At 46.1% G+C, this 17,916-nt stretch overlaps 2 protein-coding genes across 2 annotated transcripts in view; one reads left to right on the forward strand and one right to left on the reverse strand.

The window, feature by feature from the left end:
- The window catches only part of piezo1 (piezo type mechanosensitive ion channel component 1 (Er blood group)), a 77,073-nt gene extending 67,500 nt beyond the window's left edge, over positions 1-9,573 (reverse strand). The window contains exon 1 of the mRNA XM_070916564.1: positions 9,476-9,573. Coding sequence (XP_070772665.1) covers positions 9,476-9,539 — 64 coding nt within the window. The 5' untranslated portion in view covers positions 9,540-9,573. The remainder of the gene's footprint in view (positions 1-9,475) is intronic.
- Positions 9,574-12,092: 2,519 nt separating this feature from the next.
- cdt1 (chromatin licensing and DNA replication factor 1) lies at positions 12,093-17,044 on the forward strand. The gene is made up of 10 exons (XM_070916565.1): positions 12,093-12,554; positions 12,798-12,938; positions 13,606-13,898; positions 14,064-14,258; positions 14,690-14,835; positions 15,209-15,309; positions 15,431-15,619; positions 15,721-15,870; positions 16,027-16,228; positions 16,414-17,044. The coding sequence occupies exons 1-10, from the start codon at positions 12,093-12,095 to the stop codon at positions 16,575-16,577; spliced, it is 2,043 nt and encodes a 680-aa protein (XP_070772666.1). The 3' UTR covers positions 16,578-17,044.
- The last annotated feature ends 872 nt before the right edge of the window (positions 17,045-17,916 follow it).

The following is a 17,916-nucleotide window of genomic DNA, read 5'->3' on the forward strand; positions in this document are numbered from 1 at the left end:
CTGGTTGAGGGACCACAGAATTTCCCTTTCCCTTTTTCCAAAATTGGTGTTAGCGCTGCCAAGTCTGCCACTGATTTTGATACAATCCTCACATGCCATCCACAGGCAGTGTTTCCTGGCGGAGCAGAGGTGCATGTACTGGCAGTCACATGCAGCTTTGTTGGGTTCTGCTTCTCTACGGATCTGAGTTTCCTTCGTGTAGCTTGAACCCAACCTGAGGCCGAGCCAAACAGTCGTCTCTGCGATGCCTTACCGTGAACCTAAATGTAGCTGTAACCCTGACCACAGGGGGCAGCAGTGCAGGAAACAACGCACACCAGGACAAAAGCCAGCATTAGACCTCCATCAGGACAAAGGTACCAACTCAATAATCATGAACTTATTCCTTTTTAGTGATGCCTCTGTTGAGTTCTACCCCTTCCCACCTAATTCTCTGCCTGAGGTTTAGGGTGTGATGATGCTGTGTTCAGGGCTGTGCGCTTCATGGTTTGTTGAGCTTTACAAGCCTCAAGCTGCAGAAGGTGTGCCCTTAAAATACAGCTCTTAAAAAAAAACAAAAAAACGTGGCTCCCTGAATCCTGCAGAGACGATTAGGCTTAAAGAGACGAAACCTGGTCACGCTGTGAACTGGCTGGAAAATGTTCATTCGACGCTCCTGGTAAAATAACAAGCAACCGTGCCAAGATTCTAACATATCACTGTTAAAGGCGAAAATTTTGCATCCGCTTCCAGAATGCAGTTAGTTGACTGACTATGTGCTTCATCCCACACCTAGACAGAGAGGAAAAACCAGAAGGTCTGCTGCGGAACTCATCAGAACTGAGAGCAGTGAAGCTCCGTGAGATGAAGCTGCTGTCCAACTCAGCTTTTTTGGAATGGAATATTGTGTGTGTGTGTGTGTGTGTGTGTGTGTGTGTGTGCGAGCGCGTGTGTAGTTGAGTCCATGCTGACCAGCTTTCCTGTTTTTGTGGAAAGAAAATGGCCAGATTTATAATTTACACTCATTCTCCCTCTCTCTCTCTCTCTCTCTCTCTCTCTCTCTCTCACACACACACACACACACACACACACACACACACACACTGTCTAACGACACAGTGTGTTGTGATGGTGGTGCGGAAGGTAATTTCTGGATAGCTGATGTTAAAATCACTGCTCCTCTGTGTGTACGTATGTTAACCCTGAGATAACTGCAGGCTTCCCAACCACGGCCCCAGTGGTCCATTTCCACAGCTTCCGTGACAGTAAAAGCAAACACATGCACACATGTACATGATGATTACAGGAGCCAGTGATTGGACAGAAATCTGACAGCAGCTGCAAGGAATTAACTAAAAATTCCAAACGTCGGAGGGAAAATGTGTAGATTTGCAGCCAACTGTCACTGAAGGACCAAATCTGCGGATGGTCATGGAAACCTGCCTGTTCGATGTTGACATGCTTGTGTTTGGGTCTGTTCCACTGAATTTTTGGATCGCGTCTGATTTTTCCTCTGATGTGTATTCTGGCCCTTTCTGACTGTGCTCCACTCACATTTGGGATTGGGTCTCTTTTACTCAAAAGTTAATTTTTTGTTTTAGAAAGTTTTAGACCCATGAAGACCTTTACTGTAGATCACAATCCACTGACACTTCCCATCCAATCTGACAGTCTGAGACACAAACAGTGTGTTTGTCGACTCCCTGCAGGTTTGTACCTCCGCTTTTTGGGATGGAGGGGTAGTGGCTCGGTTGGAAATGAAGGCTAAAGGTGATTTATACTCACATCTGTCCTATTTCTGGTGGCCTCCTCTGTGTTATCAGACTATTGCAGTCACCATCCTCCGCTGGCGTGCGTTACTGTTTTCAAAGTCCGTGGTTCCAGTGAGCTCCTCCAGAACTAAAGTACAGGGAGGCTTCACCTCCAGGACACCGAGGATCAACTTCTGTTATGTCTTTTTTTAACAGTAAACATTGTAAAATGTCTACATACGTCGTTTGCTATTTCATGCGGCGCTTGGGATGTAACCCATTTTAACGCCGGGGCTCGCCTCCCCAAAACAAGCCCGAACGCTATTGTGATTGGTTTAAAGAAAAACAAACAAGCCAGAGCACCACCCCCCCCACACACACACACCCCCACCATCCCAGAACGATGATGGGTTGAGCCAGACCTGTCTCCGAAGGGTGAAGGTAGATACATTTTCTTGTAAACTTTCCATGAATGATGTCCCTTGACCAAAGATAAAACATTGTTTCAATTGAATTGAAAAGGAATTTGGTTTGTGTGTGTTTCCATGGGTGTCCTGTATTATATCACATTAAGTTACATTATATCATACAGGGCGTGAAATGATACGAAAGGGATACCTGAATGCCTTCACTCATGATTTCAATATTTTTTCCACTTCCAATGAGTGCATTCAGCCATGTGGATACAATCCAAAAAGGACCAAGAATCACGCAAGCACATCAAATATGCTGAACTGCTTCAAGTTTTTTTAACTTCATCGTCCTGATGTCAACGGGGAGCTCGTTCCTCCATTGTGGACCGCAAACAGTGGTGATCCTGGTGAGCGGTAGCCGGGGCCCCCTCGCAGTGAGGGAGTGGCAAGCAAGCAAGCAAGCAGAGCAGTAGCGGGTGTGGCCAGGGTGTGTGAAACCACTTCCATGTTTCATGCAGTCCTGCTACAAAAATATACTCTTATGCACACTGTACAGTAAACGGCTAAATAACTCAAGGTCCACCCGCCAGCTTGTTCTCGAGCTTTCAAATGCAAATCACGCGGTCCTCACGAACGTGAACGGTTCCGCGGCAAATGAGCCCGTTCAAAGTGCTGATAAGGATCGTGCAGTATGGTTGAATGCTCAAGAGCCTTGAGTTGAGATTGTTGCGCCATCTGTGTGCACGATTTGCTTGTCTAAAGGCTGGTGAATTTTACAGATAAAGTTCTGGTGGGATGGGGGTCGTGCTACCAGTAGCTGAGGTAGAGTTGGGACCGAGCCGAAGTATAGAGTGCCGATAGCGAGATAATTCACATACCACAGATTCCATAGTCTGATGTTTTTGAATGAACGAATTATAAATATGTAACATTTGTAGCACAAATGAATGAATTAGCAATCAGACAGTTCTACAAAGATATCCAGTAGTCCTCATTGTTTTTGTTTTCTCCCAGAATCCTATGAGTTTGACGTACAGGCACGAACCCGTCGTGATGTAACACGAGACAGCGGCTAGTAACAGCTGGCTCAACTCAACACGTCCTCAGTTTGGAGATATCTCGATAGCAACTTGTGAAGTCCGTAAAGTTGTGCTGCATCGTTGGTTAGTTCGGCATTGGTATCCACTGATATCCACATTCAGGTGTCCGAGAGAGAGAAAAAAAACGTGTGCTGAAAGTTGCTCCAGTGCAAAAGCACAGCATTAAGCTAATACGGTTGGCGAGCTTTTACTGCGGCGGTAGAGTTGGCTTCCATACATTTCGCACACATTCTTTCCAGTAGCTGAAACAGGACACCCATCCACACATTTTATAATCTGCGGTAAGCGTCAAGACGTCAGACTGGCCCAAGCAGCCAGTGTCACAAAAGTGGAAGCGTGGAATGCAGTACAATAGATGACATTATTTTACCAAAGGATATAAAATACACTATAAATATACTAAATGACTGAATTCTAATCCCCCCCCCCCCCCCCCTCTGTGATGAAACAACGTTTGTCCCGGTTTACGTATGTTTACATGACATCTACATTTCCCCCCCGGGAAAAGTGACTTTTGTGGGTCAGATATTCCATGAGTTAATGCTCCGTTACAGACCAGGGCCAGTCAGAGCCTCGGAGCAGACACTGTCCTGGCTCTGAACTCTCCAAACGTGCCACGCTCTCAGCGCGCTGGCTCCGACATGCAACAACAAGTTTTCACCATTAAAACTGAGGAGGGGAAAAAAAAAAAGAAGAAGCCAGCCAGCACTTAGGAAAATCTGACTTAGCTCTGCAAAGTCAGGAAAAGGTTGTGTGAGTTTAACGTCATTTGGAAAACGCAGGCACAGGAGGCCGCAGCTCGTCCTGCTGATACAACTCTGTCTCGAGACAGATGATCAGATCCCTGCCGTTCCCTCCCGGTTCACTCCCACACACCCCACGGCAGCTCACACACACTCGGAGCATTTCTCACTGAGCCGCGAAGTGTTGCTAAACTGCTCTGGTGCGGAATGTCTCTGACTCACTGGCTTAGCAACAGTTATACACAACACGCACACACACACACCAAAACACTCGGGGTACTTTTTTTGGTTTTTCATTTGATATTTGATAGGAGGGATAGACATCCAGTGCTGTTGTCTTTTTCAGTTTAAGTAAAGTAAATCTCACTGTGTGGCCCTGGGAGGGGGGGGGGGGGGGTAAGCTCAACTGAGGCTGTAACTACACATCACTTCTTAACTAGAAGTAGCCCGTGCACACGTTCATACACTGGCATTCTTTGGAAGCTTGTGCAAATTTCTAGGTTAGTACTAGGTTGTCCTACAAGCCTTATGCAGTTGTGTTGCGCAATCTGTACAATAACAACAGTGTTTCACTGATGATGTCAACACCAGCACCAATACCAATCCAGCGTATCACGTCAGGGCGCCATAGCCATAGGCTAACCCTGGTTGTAGGCAGAAGTCACCACTGCAATGTCATGCACGTGCAGAGAATTTACTTTTGAATTGCTTTTGCCAAGAAAAAAAACATCCAGGGGATCCTGCAAAACCTGTTACATGCTGAAGATGTGGCCATTGAAATGCCACTGAAACAGACGCAGACAGTTCTAATAGACAATCTCAATCCAGCTTCTCCAACAAGAAACCTAAACTTTGGAGAGAAAAACACTGACACCAAAAATCCACAAGCCTCTGCTTCATGAAATCACACTTGAGTCGAGAATATCTGGGTCGTGAGGAGAGAGAGAGCCTCCGGAACAGCTTCAGCGCTCCTTGTCATAGATGTCATAGAAGTGTAACTCTCCCGGAGGGATGAACAGCATTCTTTCAGCTGGGCTGAGATCTGGTGACAGTCTTGGAAGTGAAACTGAAAGTGCTAAAAGTGTCCATGATAGACGTAAGATCCAGTACTACATACGGGACACAACACAAAGGCCTTTTGTGCCCTAACCGCCTAATCAATCTGAAAGGATCTGCAGACACAACCAATGTAGGGCTGAAAAATACTACTGCATGTTTTGGGGGGGGGGGGGAAACAAACATTGTATAGAATTCTCATGAAATGACTCTACAATGATTAAGTATCAGATCTCTACTTATGAAACTAAATTGGATTTTAAGTTGGGTTAGTGCATTCATGGCACAGCATACAAACGTAGCATTTTCTAACTCTTTAGACTCATTAGACTTGTACTTTTCTTTCCTTTTCTGCTCGAACACCTCCTGACTTCATTATGTCCCTCTCTCTCACTTCCGAAGCCAAGCCTTTGCCCTTTCGGGCCCGAGCCTCCAAAGTTCACCGCTGTCATCATACCTCTATCGTCTGATAGATCACAGTTCGCAGTTGTCTGGTTACATGTAAAGCAAGCGTGGAAACACGGCCACTGATGCATGCAACTGTTTACGGAGCGACACACATGCAAATGCATGCTGGGATAGGCTCTAGCCCCACAATCCTTCATCTGATAAGCAGGTATTTGAAAATGGATGGACGGACTGACGCGTTCAAGGTGTTGATGGTGATGGAAATGTTCTCTTTTCATAGAAAGGAACAACAACAAAATGTGACTCATCTCATTCAAGTATAATGTTCAGCCTCGGCAACAAATAGACAAAAACACAAAGCATCACGTCGCATCGGCGTCTTTCCGCTAAATCCACGCTACATATTGACACTGAAGTTAAAAATAAAATGGAAAGCAACACAAGTGACACTGCGCTACATTATGGGACTACATCATTGGAACCTTTTTTATTTATTTACTTAATTGGACTACTTTACCAGCTGACAGACTGGTTGTGTGTGTGTGTGTGTGTGTGTGTGTGTGTGCATGCGTGTTTGTGTGTGGCAATGTCTTGGCAACCTTATTGGCATGTTTCACTTCCTTTGACTCAGTAAAAAGTCATGTGAACTGTTGACAGAAACACTGCAAGTTCTAGCTAGTAACATCCTGTCAGGAGAATCACACACACACACACACACACACACACACATACACACACACTCTCTCTCTCTATATATCCCCCTCAAACACACACACGCACACACACACACAATGGAACATTTCATAACAAAAAGATAAAAATAAACCCTCTGGTCATTAAAATGGACGTCTCTGATGGTTTTTGCTCCGAATTCTATAAGAAACGGGCTAAACTGGTGGTTGGGCCATTCACCAGAATGTATGCTGGCCAATATCCCACTTATTCTAAAGAGGGATACAGCTTCCGATTGCTGGTCATCCTACGGACTGGTAAGTCTGATCGGAGCGGACTGCAAATTGCGGTCAACACTTGGAGATCGGAGGCTTTTCAAAACTGATCCAACAGGATTCATTAGGAACAGGTTTTCACACACCAATGTACGGCGCATTCTTAATGTGTTATAATACGCACACTCCAGTTAAGAAAGGACCCTCTGTGTAGCTCTTGATGCAGCAGCTTTCACAGGGTGGAATTTGGACATCTCTTTGAGGTTCTTCAGAGGTCTGGACTAGGGCCCGAATTTGTTAAGTGGGTGAGGCCGCTCTATAGTGGCCCAATGGCGACACTGTTGGTCAACGGCTGTGCCTCGGAGGCCTGGTGGAATTGTTCACAAACTGGCACTCTATGCAGATGATGTCATTCTCTTCCTGACTAAGCCTGAAAAACTTCAATAACCTGCCCTTGTCTCAGCTACGGATGCTTTTGGCAGTTTCTCAGGCCATAGAACTAATTATGACAAATCCCAAGCTTTGCCACCGGGAAACTCTGGGGACAAAAGGGCCTTGGACGATTTTCCTTTTGAATGGTCAGAATCTGGTTTTCCATATTTAGGTGTTAAAAACAACTTCCAAAAGAGGGGGGGAGTCTTACAATGCCTAACTTTTTGTTTTACAACTGTGCACGCCACACGCATAGTGTCAAGCTGGCTGAGGTACTTTCCATATTGATGCCTGGCACTACCCTTTACTCAGCATTGTTATTCAATGAAACATCCTTGCTTCAAACCAAGGTCAAAAACAGTTATTACAATTATGATTAGCACGATCAAAACCTGGGAAAAAACATTGTGAAGCTCGCTGGAAGGAAGGGTCCCTCATCAGCCCAGCACCCCATTACAAAAAAACAAAAGCCTTTCCCCCAGGAATGGGTAAGAATATATACTGTATTTCAATGCAGGTATGACCATGGTATCAGGATTATTAGTGATCTGTGTGTGTGTGTATGTGTGTACGTGCGATTTACGAGATTTGAGCCCCGTAGCAGAAAGTGAATTTAGCGGGTTAGCCAGCTATCTTTTGGCTTAACACGTTAAGCGCTCCGTATCACAAAGCTGGCTTACTTTTACCCATTGTAACCTACGCTGCATTGCTGCATAGCTTACCTGAGGCTTGTACCGGGAAGCAAGTTCAACATAGCCAGGATATCTTTCCGTCACCTGGCTTCACAAAGCCTAACAACCGACGGCAGATATCAACTCTGTGAGCCAACCCAAGTTTTCCCAATCTAGCCATAAGCGTGTTCACATAAAAATTGCAAACATGGACACGTCTCCTGTGTGCAGCAGAGCGGCATATTTTACAAACCAAGAGCAAGCTATAATATTAGAGGAAGAAGCTCAACACATCGTCCAGGCTGAACGCAACACAGCTGCAGCTGCCAAATGCAGGAAGGACAGCTGGCAATGTGCACTTATAATAACATCGGTCCCATCATTAGGGCACGGGGAGACATGACTGTAATTACATTTGCGTGTTCTATTAAATTAATGTGCTGCTTAGATGTATTCTTATGGCCTGTGTGACAATTTTAGTCTCATTCTGTCAGCTGCAACCCCGGTGTTTCAAACGGACTCGGAAGCAAATAAAGAATAAATATAGTAATATATAATACAACAAGTGCGAGGCTTCAGTACTTCAATCAGTCTCTGTTACAGGATGATATCAGTATACAAAAGCCAGAGTCATTCCCTCCAACCAAAATGTATAACTTTCATATAAAATCGCTAACCCCAAATTTTGCTAAATAGTACACGGGACTGGATCCAAGAATTGAAACAGCCTGGCCTCTAGACCAGTCAAATCACTGGACGGACAGGAAATAGCAGTCACAATTTATTGGTGGAGCTTGGGTTAGTATTATTGCTGCAACCAGCTGCCATTTCTCGCTGGAATTCCATGTGTCATGTGTATCAGTTGTGAATTAACCTTCGTGACAATACTTGGAAATGCTGAAAATGTCCACATAAAAAGTGCTTCTTTTTTTTTGTTGCCACATGGCTGCATGAGTCCGCCTTGCTGCCTCTTTGTCCTGGTGGCCAACTGTGGTACTGCAGCAAAAGTAATCCCGGCATTTTACAGCGTTTTCCTGACAGACCACCACAATAAAATGCAAAAGACACCTCAAACGTAACACAAGGTCAGTCGTTGGCCTCACGGACGTGTGTACTCGGCCCTTCCACGCTCAAGTGACTGAGGAGCAAATTCCAGTGTGACTGCACCTTTAAGTCTGCATTGTGAATGCATTTTCAAGTGAGCAAAATCAGATGTCAAAGGGGGGGGGGGCGAAACAAAAGCATGGGGGAATCAATCTTGATATTGTCTTGAGCTGACATTATGCTCCACAAAAATACTAGACTAGAAGCATTGAGAGGAACGGGTGCTCTGAGTAATCTGAATATCAGGATTTACACAAAACAGTATTTTGTGCACCAGGCCCATACCTTAAAAGCAGTATGCGTTTACATCAGCAACGAAACCGGTAACTTGTGAAGTTTCACATGCGTCAGAGCAACTTTTGGCACGGCTACGCCAAAACCTAACTGAGATATCGGTCGGTTTAGGATTCCTCTGCTCATCAGCGAACACGCGCAACTCGCAGGAAATAACATCGCGACCCGCCGAACGCGTTTAGAGTCGTTCTTAATTCGGCCGATCCTCCGGCCCCCGGGGGCAGCTTCACCCGATCCCATCTCACAACTTCTTAACGCCATGGGGCGGCGACACCGACACCCACTCCACCACAGTCTTGAGATCTGAGATTTTAAAAACTGGAAGTTAGTTTTAAAATAAGAAAATAAAAATAAAAAGTCATCATGTGAGCTCCACATGACGCCCCGCTGCCTCGACTCGTATCAACTCCAGTAACCAGACACCAAAGGAAAGTTCCCTCCAGCAGTTACCACCCCAGTATATACGTTTGTACGAGCTTCTGCGCTCAGATGGAAGTTGATAAAAAAAATTAAAAAGTAAAAAAAAAAGTATGGTAAACTTTGTCGTGACAAAATAAATAAATAAAAAGCGAGTTACCTGTTAGCAGCACGGTGGGCAGCAGAAAGCAGTAGAACAGCCAGACAATCACTTGAAGATCCATGTCGGGGTCCCCGATTGATCGATCGCGATACAGAGCGCACCATCGATCAGGGGCGCGAGCGCTGCTACACTAACTTAAACGGCTCCATCGGGGTTGATTGATCAGATGTGACGGGGGTGGTGGTGGTGGTGGGGGGGGGGGGGGGGGGGGGTGAATGGACCATTACTCCGATATCCGCTCATGATCTCCCATCAAAAGTACAAAAACAACACAAAACAAAACAAAAAAGTTTCCAGTGAGTCGATTGTATTGATCTGGCGCGCGAGATTGTCTCGTCTCGGTTAAACTATTGGTGGAGGAAGAAGGGGTTTGTGTTGCTTGTGATCCCTTTCGGAGGAGGAGGAGGAGGCGGCGGCGGTGGTGGGGAGGGGGGGGGGGGGGCAGTCTGAAAGTAACTGTGTTGTAGGTGGAAAATGTGATTCACAGGCAAGTCCGTCAGGAGGGCGTTCATAGAGGAGCTATTCTCCGCGAGCTGTGCCGCTGGTCGCCTCCCTGCTGCAAACATGTCACTCTGAGGGCAGAGCTCACTCAGCTGCTCCGCTTTACAGCCGGCGTTTGATCGCAACGCTGCGTCCGTGGAGTGTTGCATTGTCGGGTCCCGTGGAATTGGCATTTCTGACATGACCACGTCAATCAATACTGGCAGCTCGAAATAGGTGTCTTCCTTGACACATCTGCCCCAAAACTGACGCCAAAGTAAATGGCATTGTGTGTGTGTCTGTGTGTGTGTGTTTGTGTGTGTCAGTGGCGCCCCCTATAGCGTTCAAATATACACTGTAACAAAGCAGTGGAGCCAGTGTGTGAAAAGTGTCCCAAATCAAGTGGTTTCTTTCTGGTCTCGTGATCATTCAATTCAATTCAATTCAATTCAACTTTATTTATATAGCGCCAAATCACAACAAAAGTCATCTCATGACACTTTACAAACAGAGCAGGTCTAGACCGACTCTTTATAATGTTATTACAGAGACCCAACAGTTCCCACCATGAGCAAGCACTCTGGCGACAGTGGCAAGGAAACACTTCCTTTTAAGAGGCAGAAACTTCAAGCAGAACCAGACTCTCTAGGTGGGGGGGGGGGGGGTCATCTGCTTTGGCCGGTTGGCTGATCATCTGGTGACCCCTCAGATGCCTTAAGCCTCTGGATACATATTAATGACCAGTGTGCACGGAGTGGGCTAGTGACTGTAAGTGGTAGAGACACTGACTTTAATCCTGTTACTTTCCCTTACTACCTTGGAGTATCAAAAGTAAAAGTGCTCATTAGAATTGTCTTGGGTGATCCAGCTGGGTTAATCTGCCTACTGGATTAAATTACTGAATGCTCTGGTTGGGAAGTTAAACTATATCAAAGTATAATCATCTATTTATGTACGTATAATACGCTAAATAACTTGAGTTCCAGACACATGGAAACCAAGAACAGTAAAAAAAGATGTTGTGAGAAAATGAATATAATCAAGGGGCGAATAGCCCTGATAAAAAGACAATAGCTTCTTGACAGCTTGTCGTCAATAAAGATACCTGTAGCTACTCTGTGTCTGAGCCATTGATCATGATATGTGAGGCCAGGTGATGATTGTCAAAAATGATTAGCCTACCGGTAATCATTTCCTTCAGTTCTTTTTAGACTCTCAGTTTCAGCCTAGCGTTATTACACCTTTTTTTCTTTCTTTTTTTTAAACAAAGTAGATGGATTTGTACAAAATTTTGAGATACTTTAAAATAAGATGAGTGACACATATGTGAATTAAAATATCATAACATCTACAAGATCTGATTCTCAGTACTTCAACTTTTTAATACACCAGTCAGGGCCCAATCTGTAGGAAGTCTTTCATGTTTTTATCTCCAGACTTATGTACAGTCCTTTTTCTTGTTTGATTGGGGTTTTTTTTTGGTTAAACTAAAAGAAAAGGAATCTGCAATCCGGCAACAAAATACAAATATAGCCAGACAACCAACACAGAACAACGTGAGAAAAACAAAACCAAAAAAATCAATGCAGGAATTGGGCCCCATACTTCATTAAACAGATACTGGTATTTTCTGTAATACAGCACAATGACAAATAGGGATACAACTAACAATTAATCAAGGAATCTTTTAGTCTATAAAATGTCAAAAAAAAATGATGAAAAATGCTCATCACAATTTCACATCACAAAAGAAAAGCAGCAAATCCTCACATTTAACAAGCTGGAACCTGCGAACCTTTGACATTTCTGCTTGAAAAATTAAAAATAAATAAATAAATACACACTCCGATACAGTAGGTGGCGGTATGCTCAAATAAACACAAAGAAGGAGAAGAAGAAACACCTCCTTCGAAGCCGGTACGTGGCCCCCGCGTGGATGTAGCGTAAGAGCGTGGGCGGGGCTTTGTTGAATTCGCGCGAAAGTTCATTTCTTCTTCCTGTGAAGTGTGAACATTTCCGGAGATCTATTGTTGATGGCTGCTACTTATACCTAAACCGACTTCGGTGTACAGCAGATCCGTGCAGTCTTTTTTTTCTCGTTGCGGCCTCTGTGTCCACATCAAGCAGCAGCAGGATGTCTCAGGCTCGAGTTACTGATTTCTTTTCCCAGAGAAAGAAAGGCATCGCCGGTCCAGTGAAACCAGCGAAGCAGCGCAGTAGCGCCGTTGTCCGCGGTGGCTCTTCTGGGATCGGTACCAACGTCACCAGCACAAGGACGAGATCTTCTAGAAACAAGGACGCTTTCATTTGCTCGTCCTCTGTGCATGAAGAGTTTGTCCGAGTTATCGACGAGGCAGTGGGTCGTCTAAACGATGGAGAGTCTATCGGCAGCACCGCGAAAGATTCCCCCTCCAGTCCCCGGACACCAAAGCGGACCTCGGCGGAGTTTGACCTCGGGGCGACCGTGTTTTCAGCCACCGCCGACCACAGCACGGCCAAGAAGAGACGGCAAGCGGAGGCTAAAGCGAACGTTCCGGAGAAAGCAACGAGGAGGAAGGCCAGAAAGAAACTGGTCCTCCCTCAAGACACACCACAGGTAAGTCCATGTTGTGGTTGAGTCCAGCTCCTGAGAGACTCCTCCATCTTTGAGAGAAAGCTGTAAGCCACATGTGCCCCCCCCCCCCCCCCCCACTAAATGTTTATTGACTCAAACAAACATGGCGACCAGAAAACACAGTCTGCTTACCAGCCTGCGAAGCGTAAACACATGTAAACATGTATCACATGTGTAACGCTCATGACATTGAGCTAATTCGGTTCTGTTACTGTGCGTGTCCAGGCGGTGACCCAGCAGGCCCCAGCTCCGGCAGCCCCGGTGTCCGGACACAACACCGAGAGCCATTCTAACTTCCGGACCAACAGCTCTCCGCAGAGGGGCCAAGTCATCGGCAACGCCACTGGACGAGGACAGGCCGGCAAGGTAAGCCAGTGTGTTTGGGCTTGACTGAGGGACATGCTGCACTGCGGTGCAGCCAGCACCCTGAGGCCTGTGGGAGGCTATAACATTGTGTTGAAGGGAGAAAGCTACCCCAGTGTAGTTGTCTTCGTCGGGTCATTGATGATGCGTTTGTCCACATACTGTTTTAATCATGGTGCTGTAACATGCGAGCTAGCACTAGCGTGTGTATGGGCTAACTGTGGTGTAACTGTCAGATTGTGAGATCTGTGATATGGCTGTGGAAAGTCAATATTTTCATCCTGACCTAGTGTACTTTCATTCAAATTCGAAGAAGTCTGGTGTTATCAAATCATACCGACAACATGTTGTGTCCTGCTGGCCACCGTACTTTGTAACAAACGTTTCCCCAAACAGGAGGAAATAGTGCATTTCTTGGGGACTATTTTCAGTGGTGGATGAATCCACATGTGGTGCTCTAGTGAGTATTCGGGGCAGCAAGACGGGTGTACATTCACCCAGTGCAGCAGTGTGCTTCACTGACATGTTTTAGATATAGGCTTTGGACATGCACACACAATACTTGTTAGTAGGATACGTTAATTGTTGGTTTGGTTCTGTACAGTTGACAAGAAAAATATAGAATGTTGCCATGCCCATCCTTTTAAAGTCCCCCCCCCCATTCTTTCAGGCTCTGTGTAAAGAGGGCATTGCAACCCTGAAGTCTCGCCTTCAGAGGATCAAGAAACACGCAGAGGAAATAACCAGCACCGCCTCCATTCCCACGCCCTCCTCTTCCCCCGGTCCAGCACGTAACGACACCACCCCACACGTCCCCGACACCGCTGCGTCCCCCTCCTCTGATGCAGAGACCCTCAAGTTCACTGTGGCACGAGCCAATGAGCTCGCAGCTAAAGCTCATAGGAGGAAGGAAGAGAGGGAGGCAGAGGAGAGCAAGCAGAGTGGGACGCGAACCCAGGACAGGTGAGCATGTACACACACACACACACACACACACACACACACACACACACACACACACACACACACACACACACACAGAGCCGAAAACATTCAAACAATACCAATCTGTGCTGTCAGCAAAAGTAGGTCCTGCTAAATCCGCCCTCTCTCTCTCTTGTCCCTCAGTGCTGAGCAGCCAGCATACCAGCTGTACCATACCCTCGCCCAGGCGTCCCCCCCAGGCCTCTCCCTGCCTTACCAGTACAAGGTGCTGGCCGAGATGTTCAGGAGTATGGACACTGTGGTCTCCATGCTGTACAACCGCTGTGAGACAGCCACCTTCGCCAAGATCAAACACGGAGTCCAGGACATGATGCACAAGTAGGTGGAAGGGCGGAGAGATTTGTCTGGCCGTACACCTTTTTCAGATTTAAATGAGGACGAGTGTTTTCTTTTTAGGATTGGCGTGCAGGTCAAGATCAGCAAAGTCCACACATGAGTCACAAGAAATAAGCATTCGGTGGTGTATTGCCTCCTAGCTCAGTTATGCAGAAGTGTCTTCAGAAATGTTTTGATTTCGCTGGCATTTCTGCGCGTGTTTTGAAATGTGTTTGGAAAGTGAACGTACAACACTCATACTGTTCCGCATCTATGTGCTGTTGTCATGTCGCCACATAGAACAGCCATCTACACCTTTTTTAACTGAGATTTTCCAGAAATGACTGGCTTTGACGACATCCTGGATGTTATAAACTGGCTGTCATGCTGCAGAAGCTAATGTTAAAACCTTTTTTTCTGTACCCCACCTGCAGGCGGTTTGAGGAGAGCCACGTGGGCCAGATAAAGACGGTGTTTCCTGAGGCCTACACATTTAGACAGGAGAAGAACATTCCAACTTTCAACAGCAGCATTAAGAAGGGCAGCTACCAGCTCACCGTGGAGCCCGTCATTCTCTCTGGTGAGAACGCCCCTTTTCGCAGTCTTTAAAGTTACTATATACGATATACAGAACCACTAGATGTCGCACTGGAGCACCAGCATCTCAGACCAAAACAAATGGGCGTTTTGGCCACACTTCCCCCCCATAACCACAAATGGCTGTTATATTGCTCCCCTCAAAGCCATCAGACTCCAGTGACAAAAACACTAATTTTACCTCGCAGATCATTGTAAAAACGCACTTTATTCAAACTCAACAGAAACAAAATAAAACTCGTTTAACGGTCTATAAATATATAGTAACAGTAAATTTTCAACTGTGTGCGTATTGCAGGGCTGTGCAGAATGTGTTCATTTATATTTGTGTGTGTGTGTGGGGTTGTCCTCCTCAGACCAGAATGAAGCCCGTCCTGTCCTGTCCGCCTCTCGTCTCCTTGAGAGAAGACGCATCTTCCACCTGAACCTGGTCTCCATTGTCAAACAGCACCACAAGGTCAGCAGCCGCTCCAGTATTCCTTTTATTTCAACTCGGCTTAGACAGCAAACGGGGAGCAATTTCGAACGCGGGTTCCTTTTTCTGCAAACTAGTTTTCAAACCACGTCTCTGTCTGCAGGTTTTCCTGTCGTCGTTGGTTCCCCTGGTGTCTGTTCCAGAAGACAAACTGACCCGGTGGCACCCTCGCTTTAATGTAGACTCTGTGCCAGCCGTCCAAACTAGCTCACTCCCTCAGCCCCCTCACACCGAGAAACTGGCCACAGCTCAGGAGGTGCTGGACAAGGCCCGCTCACTTATCACACCCAAGGTACTGTGTTCATTCTGAAGTGGTCACATGTCAAATTCCTCTTTAAGTGTACTCCTCACCGTTCTAAGTCAAATGGAATTGTTCCCCTGTCCTGGGTTTAGATGGAGAAGGCTCTGGTTTCTCTGGCCCTGAAGACAGAAGATAAAGCTGCAGAGAGTAAAGGGCCAACATCTCCACAGAACCCAACAGTCCACCAGACATCAGCTCCGCCAGCTGCCCTGAAAGGAGTGTCCCAGTCCCTGCTGGACAGGGTAGGTACACAAGGGGGCAGTTTATTAGTGCTGGGGGGGGGGGGGGTACATTAGCTTTGCTCCATCAGAAAATCATGTTGTGATATATATATATATATATATATATATATATATATATTTATATATATTTATTTATTTTTTTGGTTGGTGTTTCAGATTCGGGCAAAGGAAGCCCAGAAGCTCCAGGCAGCCATGACTCGAAACCCCATCCAGGAGGAGCGCCTGCTGATGATGTCACGGCTTCCGGAGCTGGCCAGGATCCTCCGGAACGTTTTCGTCGCGGAGAAGAAACCCGCTTTAATAATGGAAGTGGCTTGTAACAGGGTGGTGGCCAGCTACAGATCTGCTCTCAGCACAGGTTGGTTCAAACAAAAGGAGATGTTTTCTTTTGAACTGCTAGAAGTGTAGTTGGGCAAGTAGCAAAATGCTGAAGCAAACATCATTTTCCTGTAGCATTTTGTAGCAGGAAAGTTGTTGCTGTCTTCTTATAGAGTTCATTAGAGAGGAGGCACAGCCAATCACAAACGTTTCTTTTCTGAACAGGTGAAATGGAGAAACATGTCCGTCTGCTGGCAGAAGTGGCCGCCGATTGGCTGACTATTCATCCAATCAGAAAGGACTTCTACCTGAAGCTGAACAAGAGCATGGAGCTCAGCATTGTTCTGGACAAACTGAGCAGCAGACTCCGAGAGGAGGAGGCGCTCTGAGAGAACGATGGACCGCGCGACGTGTCTGCCTTTCACAGCGAACCCCTCACCTTTCTCAGGTCCCTTCGCCGTTTGAGCTGCCAGCAGATGGAAGGCTAGTTGTTTGAAGTGCCATATTTATTTTTTTGAGTGGATTTCACTGGTTTGTTGGCAACAGACATTTAGAAGACCATGTGTTTGTGGTGTGCCCCGCGCTCTAAGCTGTCAGTGTGAAAATAGTCACAGATTGATCTCGACAGGTATGTCCCAAAAAAAAAAAATCCCGGGGCCACACTGGAATACCAGAACTAGGTCTGGTATTCCAAAGACTCCTCCTGTGTTGTAAATAGGTCGTCTTTTTAACCACACTTCCTTTTATAGTGACTGATGTTGAAAGTGTAATATTGGTGTGTACAGGTCAGGTCTTTTTTTTTTTTTTAGGGATCCATTTTCTACAACGTAGGACTGATAAAAGTTTCCATTGTTAAAGGTCACTGTCTGATAATGTTTAAGAAATAAAAAAAACATTTGTCAGAGCCCTGCTGCCTCCATTTTCTTTTCATTACACAAGAGAAAGGAAGGCGTCATGAGTGGGGAAAAGCGGTAGTAAAGGAAAACGTGGCATCTTGTCATGCAGAAAGTTTGGTTTGCTTTTCCCAGATTTTGAGGCTTCTGCCTCCACCACGGCACAGTGTGTCTCAATGCTATATCAATCAAGCCAATATCATTTTCAAAGACAAACGAACATGCACCGGGGGTTGGTTGCTATGTCCAGGGTTTTGAAGCCGTCCTGAGAAGAGGTGTGTCCGCCCACCCACCACCAAAAACCGCCAATTAGCCAAAGTTGGCATTGAACCTGGTCAGATTATTCTTCGATCTTTCTGACTTAATCGGATATGTCCGTACCTAATCGAATGAGGAAACCGTGCTCATTTGAATCAAACCTATATGAACTATCCGCCGATCAACTTCGCGTCAGAGATTATTTCACCTCAGAAGCTTGAGGAAATTCCAGGTATCCCCTCAAACACTGAGGAATTTCTACTCCTCCTGCACCATCGAGAGCGTCCTGACGTGGGAGCATCACTGCCTGGTACGTAAACAGCACTGAAAGGAGTGGTTTGTTCAGCTGTACATTAGGCAGTGCTCTACCCTGCCTGAAGGATATTTACACCAGGCGTTGCAAGAACAAGGCCAGGGGAATCATTAAGGATCCCAACCACTCAGATAACGGCCTTTTCTCCCTGCTGCAGTCGGGAAGAAGGTACCGGACACACACCAAGCCAGCACTGAGACACCTAAATGAAGTGACTGCCTAAGTTGATTACTATCTCTGCCTGCGCTGGCTAGTAACAGGACC

Source organism: Enoplosus armatus, chromosome 12, assembly GCF_043641665.1.
Source record: "Enoplosus armatus isolate fEnoArm2 chromosome 12, fEnoArm2.hap1, whole genome shotgun sequence".
NCBI lineage: Eukaryota > Metazoa > Chordata > Actinopteri > Centrarchiformes > Enoplosidae > Enoplosus > Enoplosus armatus.

Coding starts and splice junctions, on each gene's coding strand:
- cdt1 (XM_070916565.1), top strand. CDS start 12,093: ATGTCTCAGGCTCGAGTTACTGATTTCTTTTCCCAGAGAAAGAAAGGC. Junction 12,555..12,797: donor TCCCTCAAGACACACCACAG/GTAAGTCCATGT, acceptor GTGCGTGTCCAG/GCGGTGACCCAGCAGGCCCC. Junction 14,259..14,689: donor GTCCAGGACATGATGCACAA/GTAGGTGGAAGG, acceptor CCCCACCTGCAG/GCGGTTTGAGGAGAGCCACG.